Here is a 27,668-nt window from a genome sequence, read left to right as displayed (position 1 = left end):
GTTTGTAGAAAGGCAGTTATTTGCCGAATAGTTTGCGCTTTATTTTTCTGCATGCATTTTGGTATATATAAGGTTGAGACAACAGATATTGCCACGTATCAAACGTCAGCGTGTGTAATGACGTCATCGGGGCTCATGTAGTGTACCAAACATCACCTTTTTAAAAATCAAGCTGGCATCATAAATACCTAAGACTAAATTTTTTGTCCTGGGTGAAATGTTGGTGCCGATTCATGAACATTGTATACGTTGATGCAAAATATATTGTTTTTAATTCTGGTGCTTTTGAGACCACGTAGCTATTAATTAAAAAAAAAACATTAATAAAAGCTAATATTTTGTACTCCTTTAAAGCCCATACAGAAGATATTAATTTATGATTGTTTGTTTCGAGACCAAGCGAGATAACTCTTGAATAGTTAACAAAACTGCTTTTATGCAATTCATTATGAAAACAGCGCAGTTGCCTTTGATACTGAAGAAATGAAATAAGAACGCTTTCTATCTCGCAAGCATCGCAGTATTGGTGTATTATATGCGTTCTTATCAATATGGGTTGTTTTGAACGCATTACAGGGCTCTCGATTGCTGAAATCTAGCGGAATCGATTCTTTACTACAATTTCATTGAGAAAAACAATATCACGTGATTCTCCATTGACGTCAATGCAAACCTTTGATTGACAATACATTGACCTACATTTCAATAGGGGAAACAACTTGGCCAATAATAAATCCTTAGTCTAAATCAGTTAATGTGACGTAAAATATATATTTGATAGTTAATTTGTCTTAGTGAATTTTGATCTGACTTGAACAAATTTCTTGTTTTGTCTATCAAAAGACTGCATTTTTATGAAATAATATGAGTAACCTCCTTTTGGTCGAGTTCATTATTCGCTATAATTTGATTGGCCAGTTGCTGTATGATATAGTAGATTCTTCAGTTCATCGTAGCGTACTCACGCTTTAGTAGTAGAACTGTTGTGTATTGAACGCGGTTTTTGTTACGTTGTTTTTGCAAAACTGAATAGTCGAACAGAGAAGATGGACGTTGACAATCAGAGGATGTGTTTTAAATCACACAAGTTACTGTTGCCATTGGAGTTGACAATTGCAACAACCACAGGCGCGCATTTCCGAATAACTGTGTCCGGCTTGGATTCTGTGATAGGATTAAAATACGCTTTGGCTCGAAAGTTCAGGCTACTTGCAGGGCGCACGAGTCTCTTGTATAAAGATAGGTAAGTCATTTCATAAAATCTTAAAGCATTTCATATAGTTATCCAAAATTGTTTATTGCTTCGTTTAGTTAATTGGAAATTGCGTTAATTAATGGACGGTGTATTGATGGTGACCACATGACATGTACATGTGAAGTTCAATTTGGACGACGTGACGCCAAACAAAGGCTTGGTAACGCGGAATATGAAACTGAAGGGTTATCTAATTACATGATCACGACTTAGTGGAAGAAATAGGTGGCACATACTCAAATAGTGTCCAATATAAACTATATTCTCCCAGGCAGGTGACACATACTCAAATAGTGTCCAATATAAACTATATTCTCCCAGGCTGTAATATTTACAAATCAGATTGTACTGATTAGCTTTAGATTTTGTATGCAAAGTAATCAGGCATAATGGCATATTATGTTAATGAGTAGTTTGTAAGACATCAAATCCCCCCAGTCTTCCATATATTAAAGTCACACATTAAGACAAATGTATCATATTAAATATGTTTCATTACCTTATTAAATATAAAAATGCTTGACCCATAAACCCAAATATTATGTTTGATGCATGTAATTGGATGCTGCATCTTGTAGTGTCTTGACCATTACAGACTGTGGTTTGTAGAAGTTCTTCAGGAAATATTAAATGATGTATTTTTACTGTGGGCTTATTGCTTTGATTATGAATATAGTAAATATTATAATTCACAAATAAGACATTACATTTATAAATAAATGATTCATCAGTGTGCAATTAAGAAGAGAAATGTACTAAATGAACTAAGCTAGGTTCTGAAAATGACTAGATCCACTGTTTCTTTTTCATATCATTAGCAAAATTATATCTAAATTTTATTCATACTGTTCCAGATTTCTACCATTTGCATGCAAATTGTATCTGCAGAGAACTATCTCAATGTTTTCAGCTATCTTAAACCATGTGCCAATAATTTAGTTATTAAGCTAACAGAATCAGATGAATCCCATTAATATTTATGAGTAGTAAATAAGTCGGTGGTAATTGAGTGGTTTGATGTGCACATGTATAAAAATTATATCAGTGCAAATTAACAACCAAAAACTATGAAGAATGGAAATGTATTTTATACTTAAAGTGGCACTCTTATTCAAAATCAATACAAACACATGTATAACAAACATAAATTTTGAGTGATACATCTTTAACTACTTAACTTAATAATGGATTTATGGAAAATATTAATTACTGATAACAAGAATTAGATTGTATACAAGGTATTTAATAACTGAAAACCCCCAAAAATGATATGATTGGTGAATGCTACAAGATTGACAGTGATCTACTATAGTCTCATTAGGTAATAAGTGTTGTAACCTTGTTTTCTGCACATTTCTTTCAAATTAAACTCGGAATCCTTCATTTAAGAATCAATGTTTTCAACATTTATTCATCGTTTTTGGTATATTTAAACAATTGTATTAATTGTGGTAAATCTTATTTGGTAGTAATAGTGCATCTTTAATAAAATGATATTTAAAACATTTATACATTAACAAGTTCAATAATTTGATATAGGAATCTTATCTAACTATGACAAGTTATGTCTTAGAACCAATATATGATTGAGATCCTTGATGTAGCTATATTGGTTTGCCCAAGAAATAATTATGTCTTAGACTCCAGGGAATGCGGCATACCATTGTTAATGGAGCCTGTGGCAAAGACTGTTACAAAGTATCCTACTGGACTAATGGCCTGTCCCAGAAACAATTTCATCTAAATAAACTTGAAATCAAACTTTACAATGTTCAGATTATAGCAAGTATTATGGCTTTTATCACATCAGAAATAGACATTAAAGATTGATATCAGATTGAAGATATCACTGACTTTGCATCATTTTCCGAGACCATGGCTGCTATGCCCTGATTGTGTTTCTGATTTCCCAAGTGTGTGCTACTATCTCAACATGCCCTGCTCCTTCCCAAATTTAGGATGGTTTTCATGAGGTGTAACCACTAAGGACAGATATTTCCAAAAGTGTTTTGTGCAGAATACAATGTAGTTGTATGCATTACATAAGTAATGCTTTATAGGGGGATGGAGGAGGGGTAGGCAGTGGAGAAGGGGTACAGGGTGGAGAAGGGGTACAGGGTGTAGAAGGGTAAAGCGGGGTAAAGAAGGGGTAAGGGGGTTAAGAAGGAAAAGGGGGATGGGAGGATCTTGTTGGGGGTGGAGAAGGGGTACAGGGTGGAGAAGGGGTACAGGGTGGGAAACAGGAAAGGGGTGTGTAGAAGGGAAAATGGGGAGGAGAGGACCTAGTAGGGGGTGGGGAAGGGCATAGGGAGTGGAAACGGAGGTGGTTGGGGAGTGTTAACAGCAGCATAGTGTTGCTCATACACATGTTCACTATATTTATGGTTTTCATACTAAAAGGATAGGTCTAGAAGCCTCAAGTGGAAGGAGTATTACTATAAAAATTGTAGTAAGGCAGGGGGTTGGGATGGGGGGTAGGGAGGGGGAGCAGCCATGCTCCCAGGAATTATATTTCTAGCACATGTGTAGGAGGGGGTTTTGGGACTACACATTCTGGTAAAGAAGTTCAAGCCCATGTTATGCCTAAAATCATGGAAGCAGTCTTTCAACTTTTTCATATTTTTTTATTGAATACACTTTTAAAAGATTGTAGCAAAAAAGATCGGGTTCAAACAGAATTTTGAAATCCTCCTTATTATTGTTTACTTTCCTGTATGGACAGCTGAGTCATCATCATTATCTTCCTTTGTTTGTTCATTAGTGATTCCGATTTTGAGAACATTCCTCTATTGATTAGATTCACCCCCTTTTCCTACTTGGACTCGGCTTGTATTGGATATGTGGGTGCAAGCCGTATTTTCCGATGCTATTTTTCCGATGCTGATACCACTGCTGTGGTGTCATACCCTAGTGTTGTTGTTTGTGTCTGTTTCCACAACAATGTTTGTTGATATGTTATAGGTCTTGTTATTATTGTGTCACTAAATTAACGAAACTTTCCTCATTGTGATCACCACACTTGTGATTAATATAGGTCTCCGCACACATATGGAGAAACCATCTAGAATAACATGTTTAAACTTTAATGTTCGACATACTATCATTTTTGTCATTGATCTATATCAAGAAAACAGCAGTATTTACTCAATAATTTTATGATTGTTAATGTTATTGAACACTATAGGAATTTTCAAGTGTCTCTTTATATATTTAATTCAGCTTTTTGTAACATAAAATGATGTCTCTTTCTCTCTTTATATATTTTTACCCAACACTCATTCCATAACTTACTATAATTTGGAAGGAAGTTCAGTAATTAAATTTGATCTTATACCGATTGACCTGTCACACCCTTCCAATTCTTTCTGGATTAAAATCACACCTTTTCTGTACTTATAATTATTACAAGTGACTTGGTACTAATATTTGGGATGATTGAAAACATTCTTGTGTTTATGGTATTTTCAAAATTATTTATTATTGATTATGTGTGTTTTCAGGGTGTAAGTTTTAATCACTTTGGTTAATAGGAGGAAAACCATTCCACCCACAAGAACACATGGTCCACATTTGTGCACCTATTCACTTTCTTATTGGTAAACAAAGTATAAGTATTGGTAATCAAACATTATTTCGTAAAGCCGTATTTCTCAATTTATGAGTTTTCTGTTGTGAGAGTATAATACAAACCCACAATGCATTTCATAACATTAATGAACCAATACTGATAATGCTACAGTAGGTATACAAACATTGGTCTGACGTCACCACCCCTCATTGATATACCTGTTCAGGTGTTTACAAGGTGAGTATTAAACCTTAGATAGCTAAGTTTGTACCTCTCTTACGTCAATGGCTGCAATTTCGTGTCTTTTTGGTACAAAGAAACTGATAATATGACAAAGTTCATGATTGTGTGACTGTTTAAAGAGCTATTTAAAGAAAAAAAGTTATATATAGACTGCCATTTCTTTTGATCATTTTTCATCAAGCCACAAACACAGACTTATCATAGAAAGGGAAATATGTACTACAATTTATCCTGGTAACAACCTCGTTGTCATCAAAGTATAATTTTGTCAATGTCCTGGGACCGTCTAGGGTGATTGGTCATGTACGTAGGTTAAGGCGTGTGGGGGACCGTCTAGGGTGATTGGTCATGTACGTAGGTTAGGGGCGTGTGGGGGACCGTCTAGGGTGATTGGTCATGTACGTAGGTCAAGGCGTGTGGGGGACCGTCTAGGGTGATTGGTCATGTACGTAGGTTAGGGGCGTGTGGGGGACCGTCTAGGGTGATTGGTCATGTACGTAGGTTAGGGGCGTGTGGGGGACCGTCTAGGGTGATTGGTCATGTACGTAGGTTAGGGGCGTGTGGGGGACCGTCTAGGGTGATTGGTCATGTACGTAGGTTAGGGGCGTGTGGGGGACTTACTGTTTATCAAATTAATGATAATTAATTAGTGAGTGTACTTATAAAATGGTTATGAAATTATGTTGATTACAGATTTACTTTCGTTATATTCATATTCATACATTTTTTAATATCACCAGTTTTATGCCTTTGAATTAACGTAATAGTATGAGCAACAACTATTTAAGTGCCTAAAGCTTTGTTCGCTACAAAACTGATCTCTAATGTATAAAGTAGGCTAGAATGAGGTAGGATTAGATACATGCGCGGGGTCAGTGACTTACCAAAATATTTTACACCCACTTGAATGTGAAAAGAGTAAACAAAAGTCAATGGACACAATGCTTGGCCCCTATATGCTATCAGTGTTTTTTTTGCCCGATTATTTCAAAATAGAGAAAGTGCTCTATTGCTGATAAAAAATGTGAAATAAATGTCAATTTAAAAGGATATTGATGTCAGGATAGCTCTTTAGTATCAGACTGAGTGGTCATTGATCTCACTAGATTTTTAAAAAATCATATTTTTATTACTTAATGTACATTACAAATTCTAATTAAAAAAGTCTGCAGACTTTTTTTGACTCCTTTTATACCAATAAATCTAAAGTTTTCAGTGAAACAAAAACAATATTGAAAAAAGCCCTGCCCCTGTTTCCAAAAGTTAGGATGCACAACACATTCACGTTAAACATGTTTTAAAGAATATAAATGGATTTTAAGATTATTATTTTTTCATGCCTTTCTATCATGTTGATTTTTTACAAGTAATTCATCAGATCCTTTTATTTTGTTTTACTTGAAAATACCATGATTATTTGGCAATGGGTGAGGTTGTAGACCATTATATTACTTTCCAGAGAATTACAGAATGATATTTAGAATATCAGGATACACTTCGTAAAGATATCAGACCTCTCTAATTACCTGCTGTGGCATTTAGAATGATCTTTTTCCAAGAATTAGTAGGAAAATATTGGGTTGGGTATTGTCTTATTTTCAAGTAAAGTTTAAAAGTTATAAGACAAGAAATGCCAACTATTTCGAGTCATGCTACTGTTGTAGTTAGTAAAATGTCATTGATATTTTTTTTGTTCCCTTTTAATCAGATCTTAATTTATCAAATTCCTCATAAGAAATGAAATACCAAGAGTCACATTAGACAGTGTCCTTCATATGTTAAGGTGATGCACATTATTAATATTTATAAAGACACATACCTTGCATCCTAGTGATTTTTTAAAAATTATTTCCAACACCTTGCAAAGTGGGGAAAAAAGTCATCATTGGGAAAAACAAAATCTGGCCAAACAGCCTATACAATGACAAATATACATGTTTTCACTTTTTTATGCATACATTTATGCTGTAAAAGAGCTTTTTAAGAAATTCATTGCATTTTTATTCATCAAAGTAATCTGCATTTATCAAATTGGGGGAAAAAAATCAGTAAATTGCACCAAAAAATCAGTAACCCTGTAGTAAATATGGTTGATTTTGTGTGGGATTCGAAGACTACAAGCTTGTTTAACAATGCAGAATAATTTAGTAAACATTACTCTTTTTAAAAAGCAGTCAAACCACAAAAATTACTGGTGCATTAACCCAGTGTGTTAACAATGGCGCTGTTAACCACAGAGTCAGCTGATATCAGATATTTGTGGTTTCAAATAGAAACAAAACATAAACAGGAAGAAATCCTCGTGCTCCAGATTCAGGAAAAGTTAAATATTAAATACGAAAATTACACAAATGGCCAAGAATGTCTGCCTGGAGACCATGTAGCTGCGAAAACATTAAAAATAAACAGACTTGTATAAACAAACATTGCCCTTGGTTTCTATTTTACCCAAGTATTTTGTAATGGCTGCATTGTAAGGTTTTTAAACTATCGTTTTATCGATGTACTATGTAATAGCTTGGTGTGTGGGAGGAGTGAGCTGTTTTACGACCTTCTAGTTATTGTTCTTTTCTTACTTTATTATACCTACAAGCAAATCATTTACGCCACTCACATGTATACCTGAAATGGTTTATTTATATCTATATCTGTATATTGATCTTTAATACTATTCTGCATTCAGTTATTTACGACTTAGGCAAGTCAATTACTTCACAATTTCACATTATATGTATAGAGTTGAAATTTTAATTGCCATGCATTCAAAAACAAACAAGTTCACAACATAACAATTGTGCAACATGACTGGGACATAATTTGGTCCTTGATTAAAAGTTCCCCATTGTACAACATGACTAGGGCATAATTTAGTCTTTGATTTAAAGTTCCTCACTGTGCAACATGACTAGGGCATAATTTGGTCCTTGATTAAAAGTTCCCCACTGTGCAACGTGACTGGGGCATAATTTGGTCCTTGATTAAAAGTTCCCCACTGTGCAAAGTGACTGGGGCATAATTTGGTCCTTGATTAAAAGTTCCCCATTGTACAACATGACTAGGGCATAATTTAGTCTTTGATTAAAAGTTCCCCATTGTACAACATGACTAGGGCATAATTTAGTCTTTGATTAAAAGTTCCTCACTGTGCAACCTGATTGGGGCATAATTTGGTCTTTGATTAAAAGTTCCCCATTGTACAACATGACTAGGGCATAATTTAGTCTTTGATTAAAAGTTCCTCACTGTGCAACCTGATTGGGGCATAATTTGGTCTTTGATTAAAAGTTCCCCATTGTACAACATGACTAGGGCATAATTTAGTCTTTGATTAAAAGTTTCTCACTGTGCAACCTGATTGGGGCATAATTTGGTCTTTGATTAAAAGTTCCCCATTGTACAACATGACTAGGGCATAATTTGGTCTTTGATTAAAAGTTTCTCACTGTGCAACCTGATTGGGGCATAATTTGGTCTTTGATTAAAAGTTTCTCACTGTGCAACCTGACTCAGGGGCATAATTTAGTCTTTGATTAAAAGTTTCTCACTGTGCAACCTGACTCAGGGGCATAATTTGGTCTTTGATTAAAAGTTCCCCATTGTACAACATGACTAGGGCATAATTTAGTCTTTGATTAAAAGTTTCTCACTGTGCAACCTGATTGGGGCATAATTTGGTCTTTGATTAAAAGTTCCCCATTGTGCAACTTGACTGGGACATAATTTGGTCTTTAATTAAAAATTCCTCACTGTGCAGAATGACTGGGGCATAATTTGGTCTTTACTTAAAAATTCCTAAATGTGCAACATGACTGGGGCATAATTTGGTTTTTACTTAAAACTTCCTCACTGTGCAACATGACTTGGGCTAAGATCTTAAGTTTCATGAGGAAATAGATTTGTTTTTCTAACAAAAATCAGGTATTGAAGCTGTCCATGAAGCTCTGAATGTCACTTCCAATAATGATATCATTGTGGTGAATCAAACAGTTCAAAGTTGCACTAAACCACAAAATTCTCCATCAACCTACTGAAATATGACTGGATCATTGCATAGACTGAAAGGCAAATCAGTATAATAGCCACATAACACTCTCCATCAACCCACTGAAATATAACTGGATCATTACATTGACTAAAAGGCAAATAATGGACTTGAAAACTTAAATTCGAATCAACCAGTCTTCAAGTTAACCGTCAGCTACATATACTTTAAGGCAAATGATGGCATTCTCACATCAGCCCATCTTAAATGTTGCAGTCAGCATTATCAATTGAATTTTGACTAAATTTCATTGATAGACTGAGCATTGTAACTGAAATTGCATCCCTAAAACTATAAGATGAACATTAGTCAGTTTTTTAGTCACAACTCCCCACCAATCATTAGTGTTTGCTCACCTCCCTTAGGGTTACTTATTCATGAGGAAATTACTTAATAAACTCTAACCTTCACATGAAATGTGAGTGGGACATTACATAGACCAAGAATTATTGCCAACATATCTGTGCAGTTGCATCCATAAAACCTAAGATTCACAAATTAATAGCCTGTCCTCTCTTTGGTTTTCTGCTGAATCTCCACTTGACAGTACCTGGATTTCCAGTTAAACTCGGAAAAGTACTTTGCAGAATTACATAGCAGGTTTTTTTGTTATGTGGGAGTTCAGCTTCTGAAAGTTAATGAAGAAATAACTTAGTTAACATCTTTTAAATGAAGACAGTGTTAAGTCAAAATAGGTTTCTGACTCTGAAAATAGAATTTGAGTTAAGCTGGTCTTAAAGTTGATGTTAAAATTAATCATAAGAACAATTCAGCTTGGATAATAATAGCTTCATAAATTAAACATATAAATAGGTTTTTGGTTGAGGACTTTCTTCACAATTGTTTGACGGATGTCATTTAAGTCCCTGTAACAACAATGAATCACCCTCTAAAGCTATATTATTGATTACATACATGTTACATAACGTTTACATGTAGGCATTTTGCTAGCAATAAAAATGTTTTAGTCAAATTTCTTTCTTTCTTCTTATTCTTGAAGATCATTGATTTCTACCTGCTTAGGTAAACAGAAAAAAAATGACTGATCTAATCTTAAAGAATAGGGGTGAAGACACACATGCCATTTGAAATACTAGAATGCCTTTTGTTAAGGAACATACCTCTGAAACACCTACTGCCAGACAGTTCATTGTTTACTTGTAAAAGCTGCCAATATTTGCAGCAATAGGCCTCAAATAATTGTTCATGTTTCAGTTGGTATAAAATTTCATATAGAAGCCTGACTGTGCCAGCTTTGAAGTCATTGTAAATAAATGCATTTTGCAACATTTTTTTTAATTTTGAAAGCGCTTTTCTTTGTTTGTTTTCTCATTTCAGTGCATAATTTATTACTAACTGAGACAGATATAGTTTAATTGTTTGTGAAATAGTTTTGCCATGTCTGTATGTCATTAAGTTGGAACAGTTTATGCAAAATTAGATTCTGAAGCAGATATCATAGCTTTCAAGGATGTTTTAAATTGACTGACACAGTGGGCTGTTTCAAGTAGTGGTGGCCCAGCAATAAGGCAACTATGTGCAAGGTTCTGGTTGTCTCTGTATCATTGCCAAATGAGGTGTAACTAAAAGAACAATCTTATTTCCCATCATTTTTTTTCTGCAATTTTAGTGGTCAGTGTAAATACTTTTCTGAACTATGTTGTTGTTATATCCTATTGAACTAATTTTAAAACATGAAATTTATTCTGCCGTGTGAAGCCTCTGTATTAATATATGTATTGCACTTGCTGATCCTGGCTTTCCAGTTATTATTTGAAGTAAAATAAATATCAGATAATTAGGAGGTGCAATTGAACTGTTAACGCAAGCAAAGGTCAACAGTAATACAGGCAGAAAAACTGGCAGCTGGTTTTCAATATATTGAAAACATACAATCTTTTACTCACTGTTGACATTTTCCAACCACATAAACAGAAGTCCCATGACCTTTAAGCTTATTGTCATTATTGGAAGCTTCTGAACATGTGTGTTCTTTTTCCATGTAAATAATGATATTTAACATTATTGAACACCCTTCGACCTTTTCCTAGAACTATTTATTTCCAGAAAAAGGAAAGCTGGACAAAAATCGGTAGATAGAACAAAATTAGTTACAAATTAATGTCCGACTGTGGTTAGATAAGAACATATCAGTTTTCTAATTATAAGACCATTATATTTTTTGTAATTTTAATCTATCAAAGTATAAATTGTAATCTACATCGGTAGGTGATAAAATATTATATTTACATAAACATTAACTATAAAATTTTGTAACAAGCTATTATTTATGGTTAACTTATAGATATGTATCATGACTGTAGGTGTGTCTTATCACCTGTTTGTAACCCAATGACACTTTTTTAAACTTAATTTTGTGAAATATCTGGGGGCTGTTTCAACATAGATCAAGTTGATTTTAGTTTTGAAATTAACTTGAACACATAGTTGAGGAAGTTATGAAAAATAAATGTTTTGCTATTTGTGATGGTTATACAGATTTGAGACTATTGAAGTACAATTAAAACTATTTTTTGAAACGCCCCCTGATTGATGTTTCAAAATTGTCTCATTAACATAAGGATGCAAATAAAGACTGTCATTTTTACATTTCTATACCTCACCGGTTATGTAATTAATTCACTTTGTGGCTCATTATAAAAGGTGATTCAGTCCAGTAAGACTTAATAACAAAATGCAATTGACCTTTCAATCCAATTAAAGACTGCAAATGAACCTTCGGTGTCTTACTAAATTAGTTAGAATTTTTTTTTTTTTTTATATAAAGATAAAAAAAAAATCAGACAACAAAAAAAAATAAAAAAATGCAGACGCTAAAAAAAATGGGTTGCATGTGTTTTTTGAAGCAGTTGGATATTAGCTTTTAATGTGGCCTTATGAAAGGAACATTTAACTTGAACATTTTCTCTTTGTGGTAATCAATTTCCTATTAATTGTTCCCGGCCATTATGGTTAAACGTAGCTATTAGAGCCCACTTGACCGGAGTTGTATTGATCTGTGGCTATTCAGCTGATTTGTACCACCCACACAACAGTTGAAATCAGGAAGTTTTTTTTCCAGACAAAACTGAGATTTATTGAAGGAATGAATTGCATGACTCAGATGTCATTATCAGGGGTATGAAAGCAGTTGGGCTGGTTTAAGTGTGTGGAGTCCATTATAAACTTGAATATGGTTTAAGATATTAAAACTAAACTTGGTGCACATTATAATGATGATCTTCACTATCATATTATAAACTTGAATATGGTTTCAGATATTAGCACCAATCATTATTACACACTATCATATTATACACCCATGAAGTGTTCCTTAATTGACTGGGGAATACAGAAGTGCATTGGCATCTTCTATGACGTGTTTCATAATCGTGTGTGTATTTGAGTCTCGAAAATATTGCAATGTTTGAAAAGGTATAACTCATTCAACAATTGGTTTATTGAAGATATTTTCTTCACATTTTTATTAGTCATTCATATTTTATGATATGAAATAAAACATATAAGTTCAAGTATTTTAGGTTGGGCTGTTCTCAGTATTCAATCCTGTATTGTTATTTTATATTTGTATGTACTTTAGCAAAAGAACTGAAATAATCTTTAAAACTTCATTTTATTAATTATGATTTACAACGAACTGAGTGACATCTTGTCCTGGATGTTTTATAACAGGAATTGAATATTTTGAAAATGAATATGCAAATGAGAAGCATTTTACGATTATTGGGGAAAAACCCATATTAAGTGTGGGTTAAGTCAGTTCTTAAGCCCATTAATCAAAAGTTGACGGCTCGGAAGCTCGATGGTTTCACTGTTCATTATAATACCTTATATGTTAAAATGAATGATGAAACCAATGAATATACTTCTGTTGTTATTTTCAAATTTGATTAATACACAAAATATTGTGATGTACAGATTTTTTATGCAAAGTTAATGAGCCGTTTATATTTGAAGTGGTTTAAATCTGTCATTGTGCTACCTTTTAAGTTAATGAATTATACCAATTTGTAACAAAGAATGCAGTTAATTACAAATGTGTTCTTTTTGTGGTATACAAATGTTTTTTATCAGTACATTTTATATGGTTCATTTATTTGCAATTTTGTATGGGTGCCTGGTTTAATACATACCATTTATATCCTAGTTCAGAAAAGCTATCTAAATGATTAAGAATTGTATTGTATGCATGGTGGACCCATTTAATTCTGACCTGTAGCTTTTTAAAGCATTTTTTTGATCAAAATACTAAGAAAAGGTATTTTAATTTTATCTTCAACAAGTTGAATCAAGACATGTCCAAAAACATCAGTTAACACAATCAGTTAGAGGCAATCAAAGATCAATAATTAAATATGAAAGATCACATTAACAAATAAAAAATTAAAATTGCAATGAAATGATATTTACTTCCTGTATTTTGTTTTTATTGTGTGAGGTTTTTTTTCAAGATTCAAGGACATTTTAGCTGATAAGAATAAAAATAATTTCCCCTTTTAGATTAATGCAATATTCAAGGGTATAGAATAAGTATATATGCCATAATGGTATCAGGGTCTTCACAACACAAAAACTTGGAGTTCATAATGCATAGAAAGTTCTTAAGCCTTATATAATTATGATCTTTAATGAAACACTGGGCCCAGGGTAGCAAAGAATATTTAACTAAATAAATTTAAGTTTTGAGGGTCTCAGTGTACATGCAGCTCTGACACAACATCTTTGTCAATTGTTCTCCTTAAAATGACATTAAAGAGCAGTCTTTGCCTTAAAAAAAAATTCAGCACTTTCGGCAAGTTATTGAAGAAAACCATGCACTTGCCCTTAAACATTTTTACCCTCCCTTAAAATATTAAAATAAAATCCAACAAGAATTAAAGTGTAGTGTTCATTTTTTCCCTAAATGATAACAGCTTATTGAAAACAACAGGTCTCCAGTCAGCTCTAAGTCATCAAAATACTTTAAATTCATCATTTTGTAAACAAAACAAAAACACAGACGAGAGAAGTATTTAATTAATAAGCGTCTAAGTGTCGGGCAGACACTTATTAATTGAATACTACCAATGCTGAACACGCGGAATGCTCACAGTGACGTCACCGGTTCATGCGTAAATAGACAAAAGCCAATAATTTAGAACGTTCATTCAGGATTTGTGAATTGTTGCTGAAGAAATTATGAAAACAGAGGGATTTAAATTTCGGAAAAATGCACTTGCCCGTTTGGGCACCCACCTGGGAATTTTGACTTGTTTGAAACAGTATTTACTTGTCCCTGGTTTCGGCCAACCCTGAGTTACGACGAAGACTGCAAGAGTATATATAGTGTGTATTAATTTAATAAAGAGGTGTCCTGAGACCCCTTGGGTCTGATCGAGACTGCATCACCATTTTATAATATTGCCTAATGAACATGTTCAAAGATTTATAATAAATCGTTATTTTGATTTTTTTTAATTGTATTATTTCAGGTTGTTATTGGCTGGCACCCTGGCAGACAACGATGTTAGGAATGGCGGAGTTCTTACAATAGTCCCAAGCATGGAAACCGGATCACATGTAAGAAATAATTAAATATTGAAACCAGCTCATATCTATCTGAGGCCAATATAAATTTATTGCTAAATTTCATCCATTTTTTTTTTTAAATGGGGGGGGGGGTGATTTTATTATTTATTTTTCTTAGATGACTTGTTTCACCGTTGAATATGTATTCATGCACTTTCTTATTGCATAAGGGACTGGCTATACATGTGTTTCTTGACAAACCTGGAAAACGATCATAACAATTCTCCGTTTTTACATGTAAATGTTATAAATCGACACTGTTGGTATGAAAAGTAGATTCCTGGTTAGTACTGGACCAAAATGCAAATACAGACGCTAGTTCAACATTTTTATTTGAGACAATAAAAATTATGGGTGGCAGGAAAAAGAGGGGGCGGTGGGGATGAAAATATAGCAATTGATTTATAGTCGCCTTACATTACATTGAATATCTGTAGTTATGATTTATTTGAAAAATGTGAGATCTTGTCATGGTGTTTGTGTGTCATTGTCAATGGATACGAGGTTTGCTCGCTCAGGTGTTGTGAAAACATGTACGTAAGCCATTACTTAAAAAAAACCTTTTTCGAAGACGTAAGGCACAATACATGCACAATATTGGGTTGAGTATATTAATGTTCCTTTTCAAAGTGCTTCATGATGTTTTGAGATGTAAAGATTTCTGACAAGTCATGATGCAGTTCATATAATAATCCACACCTACATGTGTTAGGTGAGCATTGGGGAAGAGCTTGTTTTCCCAGGCCCACTGCCGTCTTCTTAACTGAAGACAATACAATCTAAAACCAGGGTATCTAAAGTATCAATAAAGGCCATGTTAGTTTGAATACTCTCACAAATCATGTCAAGATTTGAAAAAAAGGATGTCACATATAAAAGTGTTCTTTCATTGACACCTCTCCTTTATGGTAAGTCAATTACAGCGGCCTACGATATTTTGGTTCCCTATTCATTATATGTGTCATATCGTTATGCATGACACTCTCATATTATTAATCAGGTCATATTCGTACATTTACCAACCCACTTCGACACACCATCATAATACTTGTTATTGGTTCAATCATACTTTTATCCAATGGGGGCGAGATGTATCATATCGTATGATTTATGAATTAAAGGTCGTTTTACCGTCTGATGAATTTGACTCAAGACGTAAAATTGTTTGGCATAAAAGTAAATCTTTATGACAATATGTATTCAAGTTTCTGCCCAGTGAATTTCATATTTCATTATTTAAATAAGATTGTTATTGTTAAGAATTAAAAGCTTGTATTGCATATCATTAAGAAATTTAACAAGATTCAGAATTCTCTGTGAAATTACGAAACATTACATCTCAACATGTATGGCAATTGAAAAGAAATACTTCAGGTGTTGATGAGTTTATAAAAGCAATTATACTAAAAGCTCATGGAAAGATGAAAACATCATGATTGTATTAAGATGTGTGGGTGATAAAAAAATAATCACGGCAGAGGTCAAGCGGGCAGGTTATATATAAGTTCACAGCAAGGACAAGGCTAATCTATATTTAAGAGGCCTCTTACACACAACATTGCTAAGCTACTGAAGTCAGATTTCTTGTCAATGCCAAGCGTGTTGGTAGTTTACAACGTTGGTGTTGCTACTTTTCCTGGTTGTTGTTGCCATTTTTCAATATCAGTTACTGTAAGAACTTATAATATAAATATATGTATAAATATATATATATACTGAATGCACAAGGGTATGATCTGTTTTATACTTTCAAGAGTCAATGTAGTAATTAACCATGCAGCAAAATAATTGTCCTCATGTATCTTTTTGTTTGTCTTAGTTTTTTTGTCTAAGGTTATAAGGTTATTGATTGAATTATCCTCAAAGATGTTCTCTTATTCATTTATATTTTTTTTCTTTTACTCGTGATCGGGTCATCTAAATAAAAAGAGACTGACAAATTGCGCCTGATTTAATACTTACCTAGATATTACGATTTTTTCTAACCACAAATTGTGCCTACAATAATATGTTGAGAATTATTAATTATGTAAGATTAATTGTACAGTTTTTAGTTGGAGGTCAAAATTAAGGTCAGGTGAAAGAAATTGTGTCTATCCACTTATTCGACATTTCAATGTTTCTATTGTTTTATGTTCATCTGTAGAGTACCTTGTTGACAACAGGGACACTGGCTACTGATAATGAAGGGATTCTTCACTTGTCCATTCAAGCCCTTGAAACATGCACAAGGTCAAATAAAAAGTTACGCAATTTAGTCTTTTTTTTAGTAAGGTTGACAATCCACTGACTTATTAAAAACTATAAAGACTACACTCAGTGAAATGCTTTCTGGGCTTATACAAATACTAAGGGCATTTTAAAAGAATTATGCACATTACAAAGGCATACTCACTTTGGCTTGTTCAGTTCAATATTTTCAATTATGTAAAATTGCAATATGTAAATTAGGAGAAATATTCTCTAGGTTTTATTTGCAGTACTATGTAATAATTAGTGTTTATTCATGGCCTTTTGAACAATTAACTCGACAGGCTGGGCACTAAGCAGCGCGCTGACATAACATATGGTTAAGAATATTAAAAATAAATGCTTACTTTTTAAGTGTTCAGCGCAAAAAATTGTATCAAATGCCTCCATATGAGCTGCAGTGTGCGTAAGAGCTTCTAAATAGCTGACGTGATCAAACCAATTAATGACTGTATGGAAATGCAAAATGGCGGTTGTTTTTATACGAAAAGGAAATTTGGCAGTTTTTGGCACTACTAATCGTGCAGTCCCATTTGTGAAGGCATTGAGCCTGAGCACTAAATTGACCTCCTGAAAGTTGATAGCTTACGGTATTAAATTACTAGTGTTCCTATATATGGTCAAAAATAAAAATGGTTTGGTTAGGGTGACATCCTTTTCAAAAACAGGTGTGGTAGGTAGGCTATTTTTAAAAAAAGAATGTAATTGTCATCATTGGATAATGGTGTTAAATTACATAACCTTCTGTATAAAGCTTTAAAGGTTTTAAACAACATATAAATTCATACGTTTAATTTTTTTTTAACAACTGGATGACTATAAAAATGGTAGGGTCGGTGCCTATTTCGTAGGTAGGGTCGAGTAACCCAAAACATTTTTTTTTTTAGGCCTACTCCTTATTATATAGAAGTTGCTGATGGATATTCATAATTGCTGATAGTCAGCAGAAATTCTAATTTCTTGTGCAATTTGTGTGGGCGACAACTTCAGGAATGGATTCGTAATGATGCTGGATATGAAATACACAGAGGAGTTGTCAATAATTGTTACCATTTATGTAAGAAAGGTCCTATTTTATTTAATGAGACATCTCCTAACTGAGAAGAACTGAATGTTTGGCAAATACAATATTCTCTCAGCCAATATTCCTCTCCCACACCAAATTATAACGAAACAAAATTATTGAGAATTTTTTTAAGGAATCATGTGAAAGAGAGTGTGAACATTTTCACCTTTCAAATCATGGTTTTTATATGTATAAACTAATATAAATGCAGTGCCTTGACTGAACCTCTAGGGCTGTATTCATTTATCATATTAGTGAAAAAATCAACTTCAGTGAAAATTTTCAAATTGTTTGACAACATTTTCTGAACTCCATTTTACTTCGTTTTCATCACGGCTATATAATAATTGATTTGAATGTATTATTCATTCCATTTTCTTGCATTTTTTCATATTTTTTTTGTACACACTGTGTTGCATATATAGTGTTCTTGAAATTCAGCTTAGAAAAAAGTCAATTTTCCACTTAAATTCAACCTTTCGTTATAAAGCCATGGCAGTCACTGCATGTAGAAACCATGGCAGTGACACTGCATGTAGAAACCATGGCAGTCACTGCATGTAGAAACCATGGCAGTCACTGCATGTAGGAAATCTGCCGTCTCTAAGTTCAAAGTAAGGCTTCAACATATGATTTTTAAAATTGAAGTGACTTTGATTTGGAAATGGTATTATTAGTTACAGGTTTAGTAGGTGACCCAATAGGGGATATACAGGGCAAAGGAAACCATATCGGGTGAGAGCGGTTTCCTGCGCCCTGTATATCCCATATCGGGTCACTAACCCCATCACGCAGACAATTTACATGTTTAAATGTTTCATTTATTCATCGGAATCAGAAAATAGACTTCATTTTGGTACGATATAAATTTAATGACCCAATAACATGGGGTCACCATGTGACCAGTCCTGGACCAGTGGCATTGCGTCAGTTATGTTGGATATGATATTGATATATATACCGTAAGTACTATTATATAGGAGTGTAGCTGAAAGAAAGCATGCGGAAGGATTGATTCACTTACATTAAATATCACTGAACATCCTTGCAATTGATAGTAATTGATTTATGACCTTATTTGTACTTAGATTACCAATGTACATGGATTACATTGCCACCCACAAACTCAGTTAAGTAATTGGTTAAAAGAAAAGTACTTGGAGATATGGATCAGATTTAATTCATTAATTGCCTACAATAAATGTGATGGAAAATGATGTATTTAATGTATCTGAAAGCGTTCGTAAGCCACTTGTAAAACTGACAGCATTTTATTTTACTAGTTAAATGGAGAACTATTAAATGGTTACATTGTTAATTGTCGACAGATGCATATAACTATTATGAAGTACCAAGCTGCAACTTGCAAACATCAGGCTAAAGTATTTGTTAACCAGTATACATAAGCTTTATAATATCCATTGACCATTTGAGAAAAACAGATTAGCATTTATGTCCACTTGCAGTGCTTTTGTTTCGCCAATACCTATTCAAAACAGTATGAGTTTTTTTCAATAATGACTGAAGCATCGTAATTTGTAACATTAATTCTCATTTAATATTACTGTACAAATCCATTATTTAACTCTTTATTTACATTAAGGCCTTTTTCAGAATACTTTAAAAAGGTCAACATTTAGTTTTGCAAGTAGTAGATAATGGTGATGATTTTGTTTAAGTATTTTGAAAAGAACCTTTAGCCGAAACATCAATTAAGAGTCATAGAGCGGATCTAAAGCATTATGAATAACATTAACATGCTGTTCAACACACTGCACAATGGTCTCAAAGGAAATGAGTAGGAAGGCAATAACAGCCCGTCTGTCTTGAAAAGATAATAATTTCCTTGAAATACTTGGCTTACATATGGTTTTATTTCATATCGGTTAGTGTTTATTCTTATTATTTCACTCAAGATTGCTTTGTCAGACGTCTTAACGGAAATAATACATACTCATAGGCAATTATAGCAAGATTTGCAATTTATTCGCTGTGTGGGCGGCTAGAGGAGAAATACTCAACTCAGTTTGATATAGTGCGATAACAGTCACAACGTACAAATACTGGAGGTGGATATACATCTATAAGGGTTTATAATTTCAAACTATACTTAGTTGTTGCTTTGTACGTTTACATTACGAATATTTTCCAAATTTCGAGTTTAAATGCTTTAAAGAAATATTTGCAAAATACTGAATTGGAATTGCTGGAGATTTTTAAGTGAAGGATCGTGTCAGGGTCAGCTGCATATTAATTATTTCATACGTAATAATTGATGAATTTTATTCTTAATAAATAAAGTGATAAAACAAAAACAAATTTGAAGTTAAACCAATTTTATGACAATTGGAGCATTTATCGGAAAGAAAACAAATACTTTAAAGTTCAAACAGTGCAACAACATCAAGGGACAAAAAAACAAAACGGAATTACATACTGACAACAATAAGATCAAAAGAATAGTTATATATTGTGATCAAAACCATAAAGGAATTCTGATCGTCATTCTGTAGGCCAGAAATCTATAGTGAAACCTTGCCGGGAGATTAAGCACTGGGAGAGATCAGCTCTGACGTCATTGCTACATCATATTGACATTTCTGTGGCATCAGGTTGGTTTCTCAGTAATCGCTTCTGCTCCTTGTGATCAATACATCAGAAAACATCCTCGGTTAAATCATTTGCTACTCCTACAGTGATTTGAAACTATTGTAACTGAAAGAAAGAAAACTTGTAATTGAAAGAGTTTATAGATAATATTTAGAATGGAAACTGTAAAAGATATTCAGCAAAGAGTTTCAGAAGCGGTCATGATGGTAAGCCTAAATCTTTGTTGGTTTTTCGTCTGTCAGATTTGAATGTTTTTAAAAAACTTTCTTTTATTATTGATCAGTGACTCAGCATTATTAAACTGTTGGGATAGAGCCAGAATGTACCAAATGACATTAAAGTACAAAAGGTTTTAGTATCTTCTGGCGTTAAACACACAATTGATAGAATTATCATTTTTAAAGACTCTTGCATGACAGACACTTATATGTAGCATTGGTTATTGTTTCACAGTAATAAGTAATGTTCTTTTTACAATTTGATATCTAAAGTTAAGCGTTTAATGATTATGAATGCGTGTAGTTTGTTTTATACCACAGCGACATTAAAATTTCTACTATCAGACGTTATTAGATATGTTACACTGAATTACACAGGAGTTGAAATTTTAAGTTAAATTTAGAACAAATTCAGATAATTATATCACGCCCTAACCTTTTTTATTTATACTGAGGATTTTATTTTGTACAAAGTTGCCCTAAAAAAAGGCGTATTCACTTTTATACAAATAATGATGTGTCTTTGTTGTTTCTTAACATATAAAGTCTGATTCTTGTTAAAACCACTAGGATTTCAATGTTTTTCCCGTCATATAATGGATAAAAATACAAATTCAATAAATACAAACTTGATGCCCTTATATGGCTATAGGAAAAGTCTTAAATCACTGGAAAACCACAAATATTCAAATTATACAACTCATTTACATACATCCCATTTACATACATCCATTATGAATAGTTATTTTTTCAGAATGTGATCAGATGTTTATTGTAAAGACATTCTTATTCGCTTTTTTTGTGAGTTTGAAAACTTGAATGTTATAATAAGATGAACTTCATATCAATAAATGTCAAGCCAGCTCTGATTCTAGATCTATTATAATACTCGATTGAGACAATTTTTCTCTTTCATGTTGATTATTTCATGTGTGCTTTCATCCCAACATGTTAGTTGATCATAGGATCAAAAATATTCAAATATTTTGAAATCGCACATATAAAATAATAAAAAGTATGTCATGTGGTTTTAAATGAGTATTTACTGATTTGTTGAACCAAATCACGTTAAAATGGAAACTATTGCATTGCCTGATTTATATATATATATATTATAATGTATATAGTTATTCTATGCTTTACTTTAAGTTTTGTTTTGTTTTTACTAAGAAAGCATGATTCTTGCAATGTAAAAGGCCTGAACTTCTCAGAAATGGGTACCGCATCTGAAGGTATCTGTGGAATTTTAGAGCATCCAGGATGGTTTCTTTGGTACTAAATAGCACAGTAATTTCTCCATCATCTGGAATATTACACTTGTGTTAAATATCAATTATTGTGTGTATTTTCAGAACATGACGACAAACTCCCGAGTGATGCAAGCATTGGAGAATCTATCAGAGTCCCAGGTAACGTTACTCACTAATATAAGTAATAGTTTGTTTTATTTTTGCTTGACTTAAATATTAAGTCAGCTTTAGCAGGCGCAGCCAGGCTACCAACTTAATAGGAAGTAAAGCAGAAATAAATAATAACTTTCTTAATGTTGATGAGAATGTATATATATTACTGGTCAGCAGGCTGGATTATGAAAACTACTAAAATGTAAATGTAAAATGTTAATTTGACTGTTGTTTCTCTCAGAAACTTAAGTAATGAAATCAGTATCCCTTTGGTGAAGACTGTCGTGAGTAATAACACTAAATGCGTTTATAGCAACTGTTAATCTTCATAAAAAAAACCTGTTGCAAAAGATAATGATCATTATGGCTCAAAAATAGAATATTGCAGGAAAAAGTTTAGTTTTGGTTAAAAATGAAGTCAAATATGATACTTTTGTACTAAACTGTATTTACCGTAAATGACTTGATATAAGACGATAGGGGGTATTAGACGCATGCAAAAAAATCCGTGAAAAATCTGAGAAAAAACTTATTCTATGTTTTGGGTAAAAGGTCGCATAGAAAATATGTCAAAATCGTCTGCCAATCTTGGCCACCATGTTTGTTGACAGTGACAAAAAATATTTATTTCGTGAAAATGGTGGCGGTTATCTTTAAAACCATACAATGATCATGCAAAATATGTTTCATTTTTATTCGTTTCATGTTAGGATAGGCACTGAAAAGTACTTAGTGTGACAATTTGTTTCTGGATGGCACTGAAAAGTACCTTTTATGACTATTTGTAAGATTTCTTTCTAACAGAATATCGTAAACGATAACCTGTTAAGAATGAAAAGTGAAGTTATGCAAAAACCTTATATTGTATGGAATTGTTCTCAAAATGTCAACATCTACAGAAAAGAATAAAGAACGTGGAAAAGTGCGAAAAAACAAGACCATTATCCCAACAGTTTGTAGTATTGGTATGTTAAACAGGTCTAAAGGCAGTGCGAATTTTTCACACCTTATCGTACAACTGACAAAAAAAAAATTGACAGTGCCCAACTTTGCTTTTTTATATGCATGTTTAATTATTGTTTTATTCAAAATAATATTGAATAATTTTAATCGTACAATATTTTGTTTTAAATTATAAACGTCTTACGATGTACCGTATCCCGATCTTCTACTGCCGTTTTAACCCGTATATACTCGATCGATATGACGCGAGTAACATCCCTTTCTACATAAATCTAAACAAACTCTCGGCCTGAAATTGACCTCAGAAAAAAAGTTCAAAAGCTTGTTACTGGTTATTAGACGCAGGCATTTTTTTTACATCGAAATCTGAGGGAAAAAAGTGCGTCCAATACCCAGTCATTTACGGTATTCAAAATAGTGAAACCTCAGAGGACATTTTAAGCATCAATTTCAAGCTTAAGTATAAAATTACATATTTTCGTTGATAAAACTTTTTCCCTAATACTATTACTTTACACTTTAGGTTATACTATCGAGCCATGAGTACCTGTGTCAGTTACTAGGGTACAGAATATTGCGCACTAATTTGGGCTTGACCGATTTTATTATTGAATATCATAGAATTAGGTGGGCTGTTAGTAAAATAAGAGCTGATTTAATAAGGTCAATGTCTGGTTTGTTATTTGTGATACAAATATTAAGGATCGAAAAGTTGCGAAATAATGGAGATCACAATATTATTTCTGTAGGAAAGCACTTGAATGGTTTTGGAGTGGTTTATCAAATAATGACAGATATTTCAAAACACGTCTTATGCTGATAAAAGTAAATACTTCTGAATTGACATGTAAATCCTATATTCATCCACAACATGATAAAAACGGACATAAAATCGTCAACTTGCTCCTTTTTTCATTATAGCCTGGATTTGTGGAAATGACAGCTCATTTGTAGGGTACCACCGAAAAGAATAGCACTATTTTTATAAAGAGCATATTTAGAATTTCTGAATATATCTGTTCAGCAATAGAAACCTTTTTTAGACTTCTGAATATAGTCCAAACAGCCAAATGTATAATTACTACAGCAAGCTACCGATAAATGTGCCATATATGAAACGAGGGCCTATTTTGGTGAGTGCTATAACCACAATCATGTCTCTGAATAAGACAGTTGGCAATTTGAAGCTCCTCTTAAGGTGTAAAACGATACTTGTTTCACTAGTAGCATACTGTGCTGATCCTTTTATCAGCTATTTACAGGCCAGACTAATTTGAGTCTAGTATTTATGGCCTGTTCAGTTTGAGATTAGTTATGACACTTAATAGCGAACACAGAAAGAAAATGCTGTTCTAAATTGATTTTATATTTATGAATTTAGCCTTGGATTGACCTTTATTTATAACAGAATAATTGAGTGTTGTAAAAAAAGGTTTCAGTTCTATTTTGAAACCGTTTTATTTTTTATCAATTTGATAAATTATTGTAGGTGAATGATTTCCTGACCGGTCGCGCTCCACTACTCCTCGCCATGAAGCTGGGGGAACACATGATGTTCGTGCAACTGCAACTGTCCAATTCCTCGTGCAGCTCACGACGTCGCACCAATCACACGCATTGCGCCCACGGGAACAGCAATGGCAGCCATAGCAACAATACGTCGTCAGAGGTAATAAATGTGTGTGTGTTGGTGACACAATTGGTAGGGCTAGTGTCCTGGGGCCTTTATGTGTTTGAGTCCTGATATAATATTTCATGGTAGGACCTGCAAATATTGTCTTATCTGAAAACACAAATTTTATTGATGATGGTTGCAAAATCTGTTCAACAATTATTTATTTTAAATGTCAAACACCATACAAAAAATTGAATTGATTTATTTGAATTGTTTCAATTAAGCTTAACTTGAATGCCAGAGTAATTTTTATTTCACACTTAAAATTACCGCAAATGAATATGAAATGTATGTGTAATACCGTTTTTTAGAAAGCACTTTTTTTTTATGTAGTAAAGCACTAAAGTAACACCCAATTAAATTTAGTCATCACAATACAACACAAATATTTTAATGTGCATTGTGGTTTCATTTATGAATTTAATTAAAGTGGAATGCACTTACATATCAAAGTTTTATAAATATCATTACCTTATTAAGTAAGGAAGTCATATTTACAATCATTCACAAATACCGCAATATAATTATTATACAAGATTGTGTTTATTCTTGTCCTACCATATATAGCAATCCAGTAAAACAATATAAACAATAAAAACCACAAGAATCTCAAAATAAAATGAGTTTGCATAGATGACAGTTCTTTCTTTTTTCTGCTGCAACAAATGCAGTAGGTTTCTCACCATCATTTGCATACATGTATCTCTGGCTTACAAGACAATGAGTACAGATTTAGAATTATGATGTTCAAAGGGTTTTCACTACTGTTTGTGGTGGCAGGTCAAAAGATATGACATAACTGCTTGTAACAGCTGTATTTACTTCCTACATCAACAATTTCCATGATGACTAATTGTACAATACTGTATAAGTCCTTGGTGACATGCAAACATGTATTTTGAAGGATGCGCAAATTCATATTCATTGCATTTACTTCACATACATTAATCTAGACCAGATGTGTGAGCAATGCCCAAACTTACTACAAAGTTTGAAAAAATTATCTAATTTTACTTGTTTATCATTTGTATAATTATGACATCATTGAAATAAACAACTACCCTAATGTACTGCAACTACAAGGTTACACAACACCAATAATTTTATGTCATTACATATTTTTTTTAATTATTTTTTTAATGCACTGGTGTCTTAAAATGGTAGGCGACAGTCTGTTTGTGAGGGCAAAATATGGTACGTGTGGGGGAAACGGCTTGTAACAGCTGTTTTCACTTCCTACGTGATATCAGCAGTTTTTAAGATGACTAACTGAACCAATATTGCTTATGCATGTTTGTCATTCAATTCAAAATGATAATAACTTCAGTGTAGATGGAGAACTGTTTTTAGCTAACTTAAATTAAAAGAGTGGTACACATTTTAAACCTTATTGTCACAGAAAAATGCTAAGAAAAAAGAATGTCAAAAGTCATCGAACTTTGGTGTTAAAAAAAAAAGAAAGAAAATGTCTTGACTTCAGAAACAACTATCCTTTATTTAAACACAAAGATGGGGTGTTCATGTTGTTTTGTTTGTTTTATTTCATACAGAAGTGCAATCCATCTCCGAATAGCGGGTTGAACAGTTGTAATTCAGGGGCTGTGATCGACAGTGTCAACCATCTTGGGCAAGGGGTCTATTCGGGTAAATTTTCAGGTAAGTTTGTTGATGATGATGATGATAATGATGATGACGATGATGATGATGATGATGATGATGATGATGATGATGATGATGATGACTCATAGTATTATTATTCAAAAATGTGCATTTTACCAGTACAAATCTTCTAGTGGTGTCTGAAATGAGAGACCACCTTGAAGTATTTCCAGTGGGATCATTCAAATGAGAGGCTGACAGTAGTATTTCCAGTGAGGTCAAGCCTGCCATTATTCAAATCAGAGTCTGACACTAGTATTTCCACATTTTCAATCCACAGAATCATTATATATTGTGAATATGGGTGTACCAGTTTCACGACTGTCATTTAAAGGCATTTGTTAAAAGCCTTTAAACTAAGTTGCAGTCGTAAATCTAGAGCAATTTTATTTACCATTCTTGTAACAAAAGGTCTTGTATCAGAAGTCCTTGTCATGAAATAAAAATTAAAAAAAACTGGGACAAACTGCGTTTTCTAATGGAAGATGTGCCAAAGCTGGATTATTGCGAGTATCATTTATCGTTGCGGCCAATATCAACAACTGCCTTGTCCAATATGTAATCCTGTTTCCTGTTTGGCATTAAGACAGCTTATGTTTCTGGGCCTATGTATATGATGGTCACAATCTGAATGTAAGACAGTCAGTTTTTTAGCGCGTCTGCTTTCCTTGGTAAAAAAAGTTCAGTAATGGTCATAGCGGTGTCATTGTGAAAAGCATGTACCTCGGCAATAAGTAAGAAACATTCAAGATTTTCCAATGGAACTTGGTTCACATGTTGACAGAAACAATATGTACTAAATTATTTATAGCAGGGCCCATAACTCCAGCTGTAATAATTTTGAATTACCACCCTTGTTTGATTGGCTCCCCAACACTCAAACTTTGTCTACAGCAATGTTCTGTCAGAGGAAGTTTTGGAAGGTCCATGAATAAATTTGTCCATTAAATTAACACGCTTTAAGGTCAGAATTTTCCGTCTACATGAGATCAAAAGACCTTTTATATGGATGGTCTCTATTTTGTTAATTGTTTGTTCCTGTTGTCTGCAAAATTTAGAAAGTTTCAAAACAGAGATGGATGCAATTCCAGGAGAATTTGATTCAATAAGAGGGTTCCTGTAATTTT

The 27,668-nt window shown here is 33.1% G+C and overlaps 1 protein-coding gene across 1 annotated transcript in view; it reads left to right on the top strand.

Annotated features, from left to right (window-relative positions):
- Nucleotides 1-951: 951 nt before the first annotated feature.
- The window catches only part of LOC128214580 (midnolin-like), a 32,704-nt gene continuing 5,987 nt past the window's right edge, over nucleotides 952-27,668 (top strand). The window contains exons 1-5 of the mRNA XM_052921132.1: nucleotides 952-1,243; nucleotides 14,601-14,688; nucleotides 22,194-22,250; nucleotides 24,697-24,876; nucleotides 26,433-26,538. Coding sequence (XP_052777092.1) covers nucleotides 1,047-1,243; nucleotides 14,601-14,688; nucleotides 22,194-22,250; nucleotides 24,697-24,876; nucleotides 26,433-26,538 — 628 coding nt within the window. The 5' untranslated portion in view covers nucleotides 952-1,046. The remainder of the gene's footprint in view (nucleotides 1,244-14,600; nucleotides 14,689-22,193; nucleotides 22,251-24,696; nucleotides 24,877-26,432; nucleotides 26,539-27,668) is intronic.

This window comes from Mya arenaria, chromosome 13 (genome assembly GCF_026914265.1).
Source record: "Mya arenaria isolate MELC-2E11 chromosome 13, ASM2691426v1".
Lineage (NCBI taxonomy): Eukaryota > Metazoa > Mollusca > Bivalvia > Myida > Myidae > Mya > Mya arenaria.
This window is presented reverse-complemented; position numbering and strand designations above follow the sequence as displayed.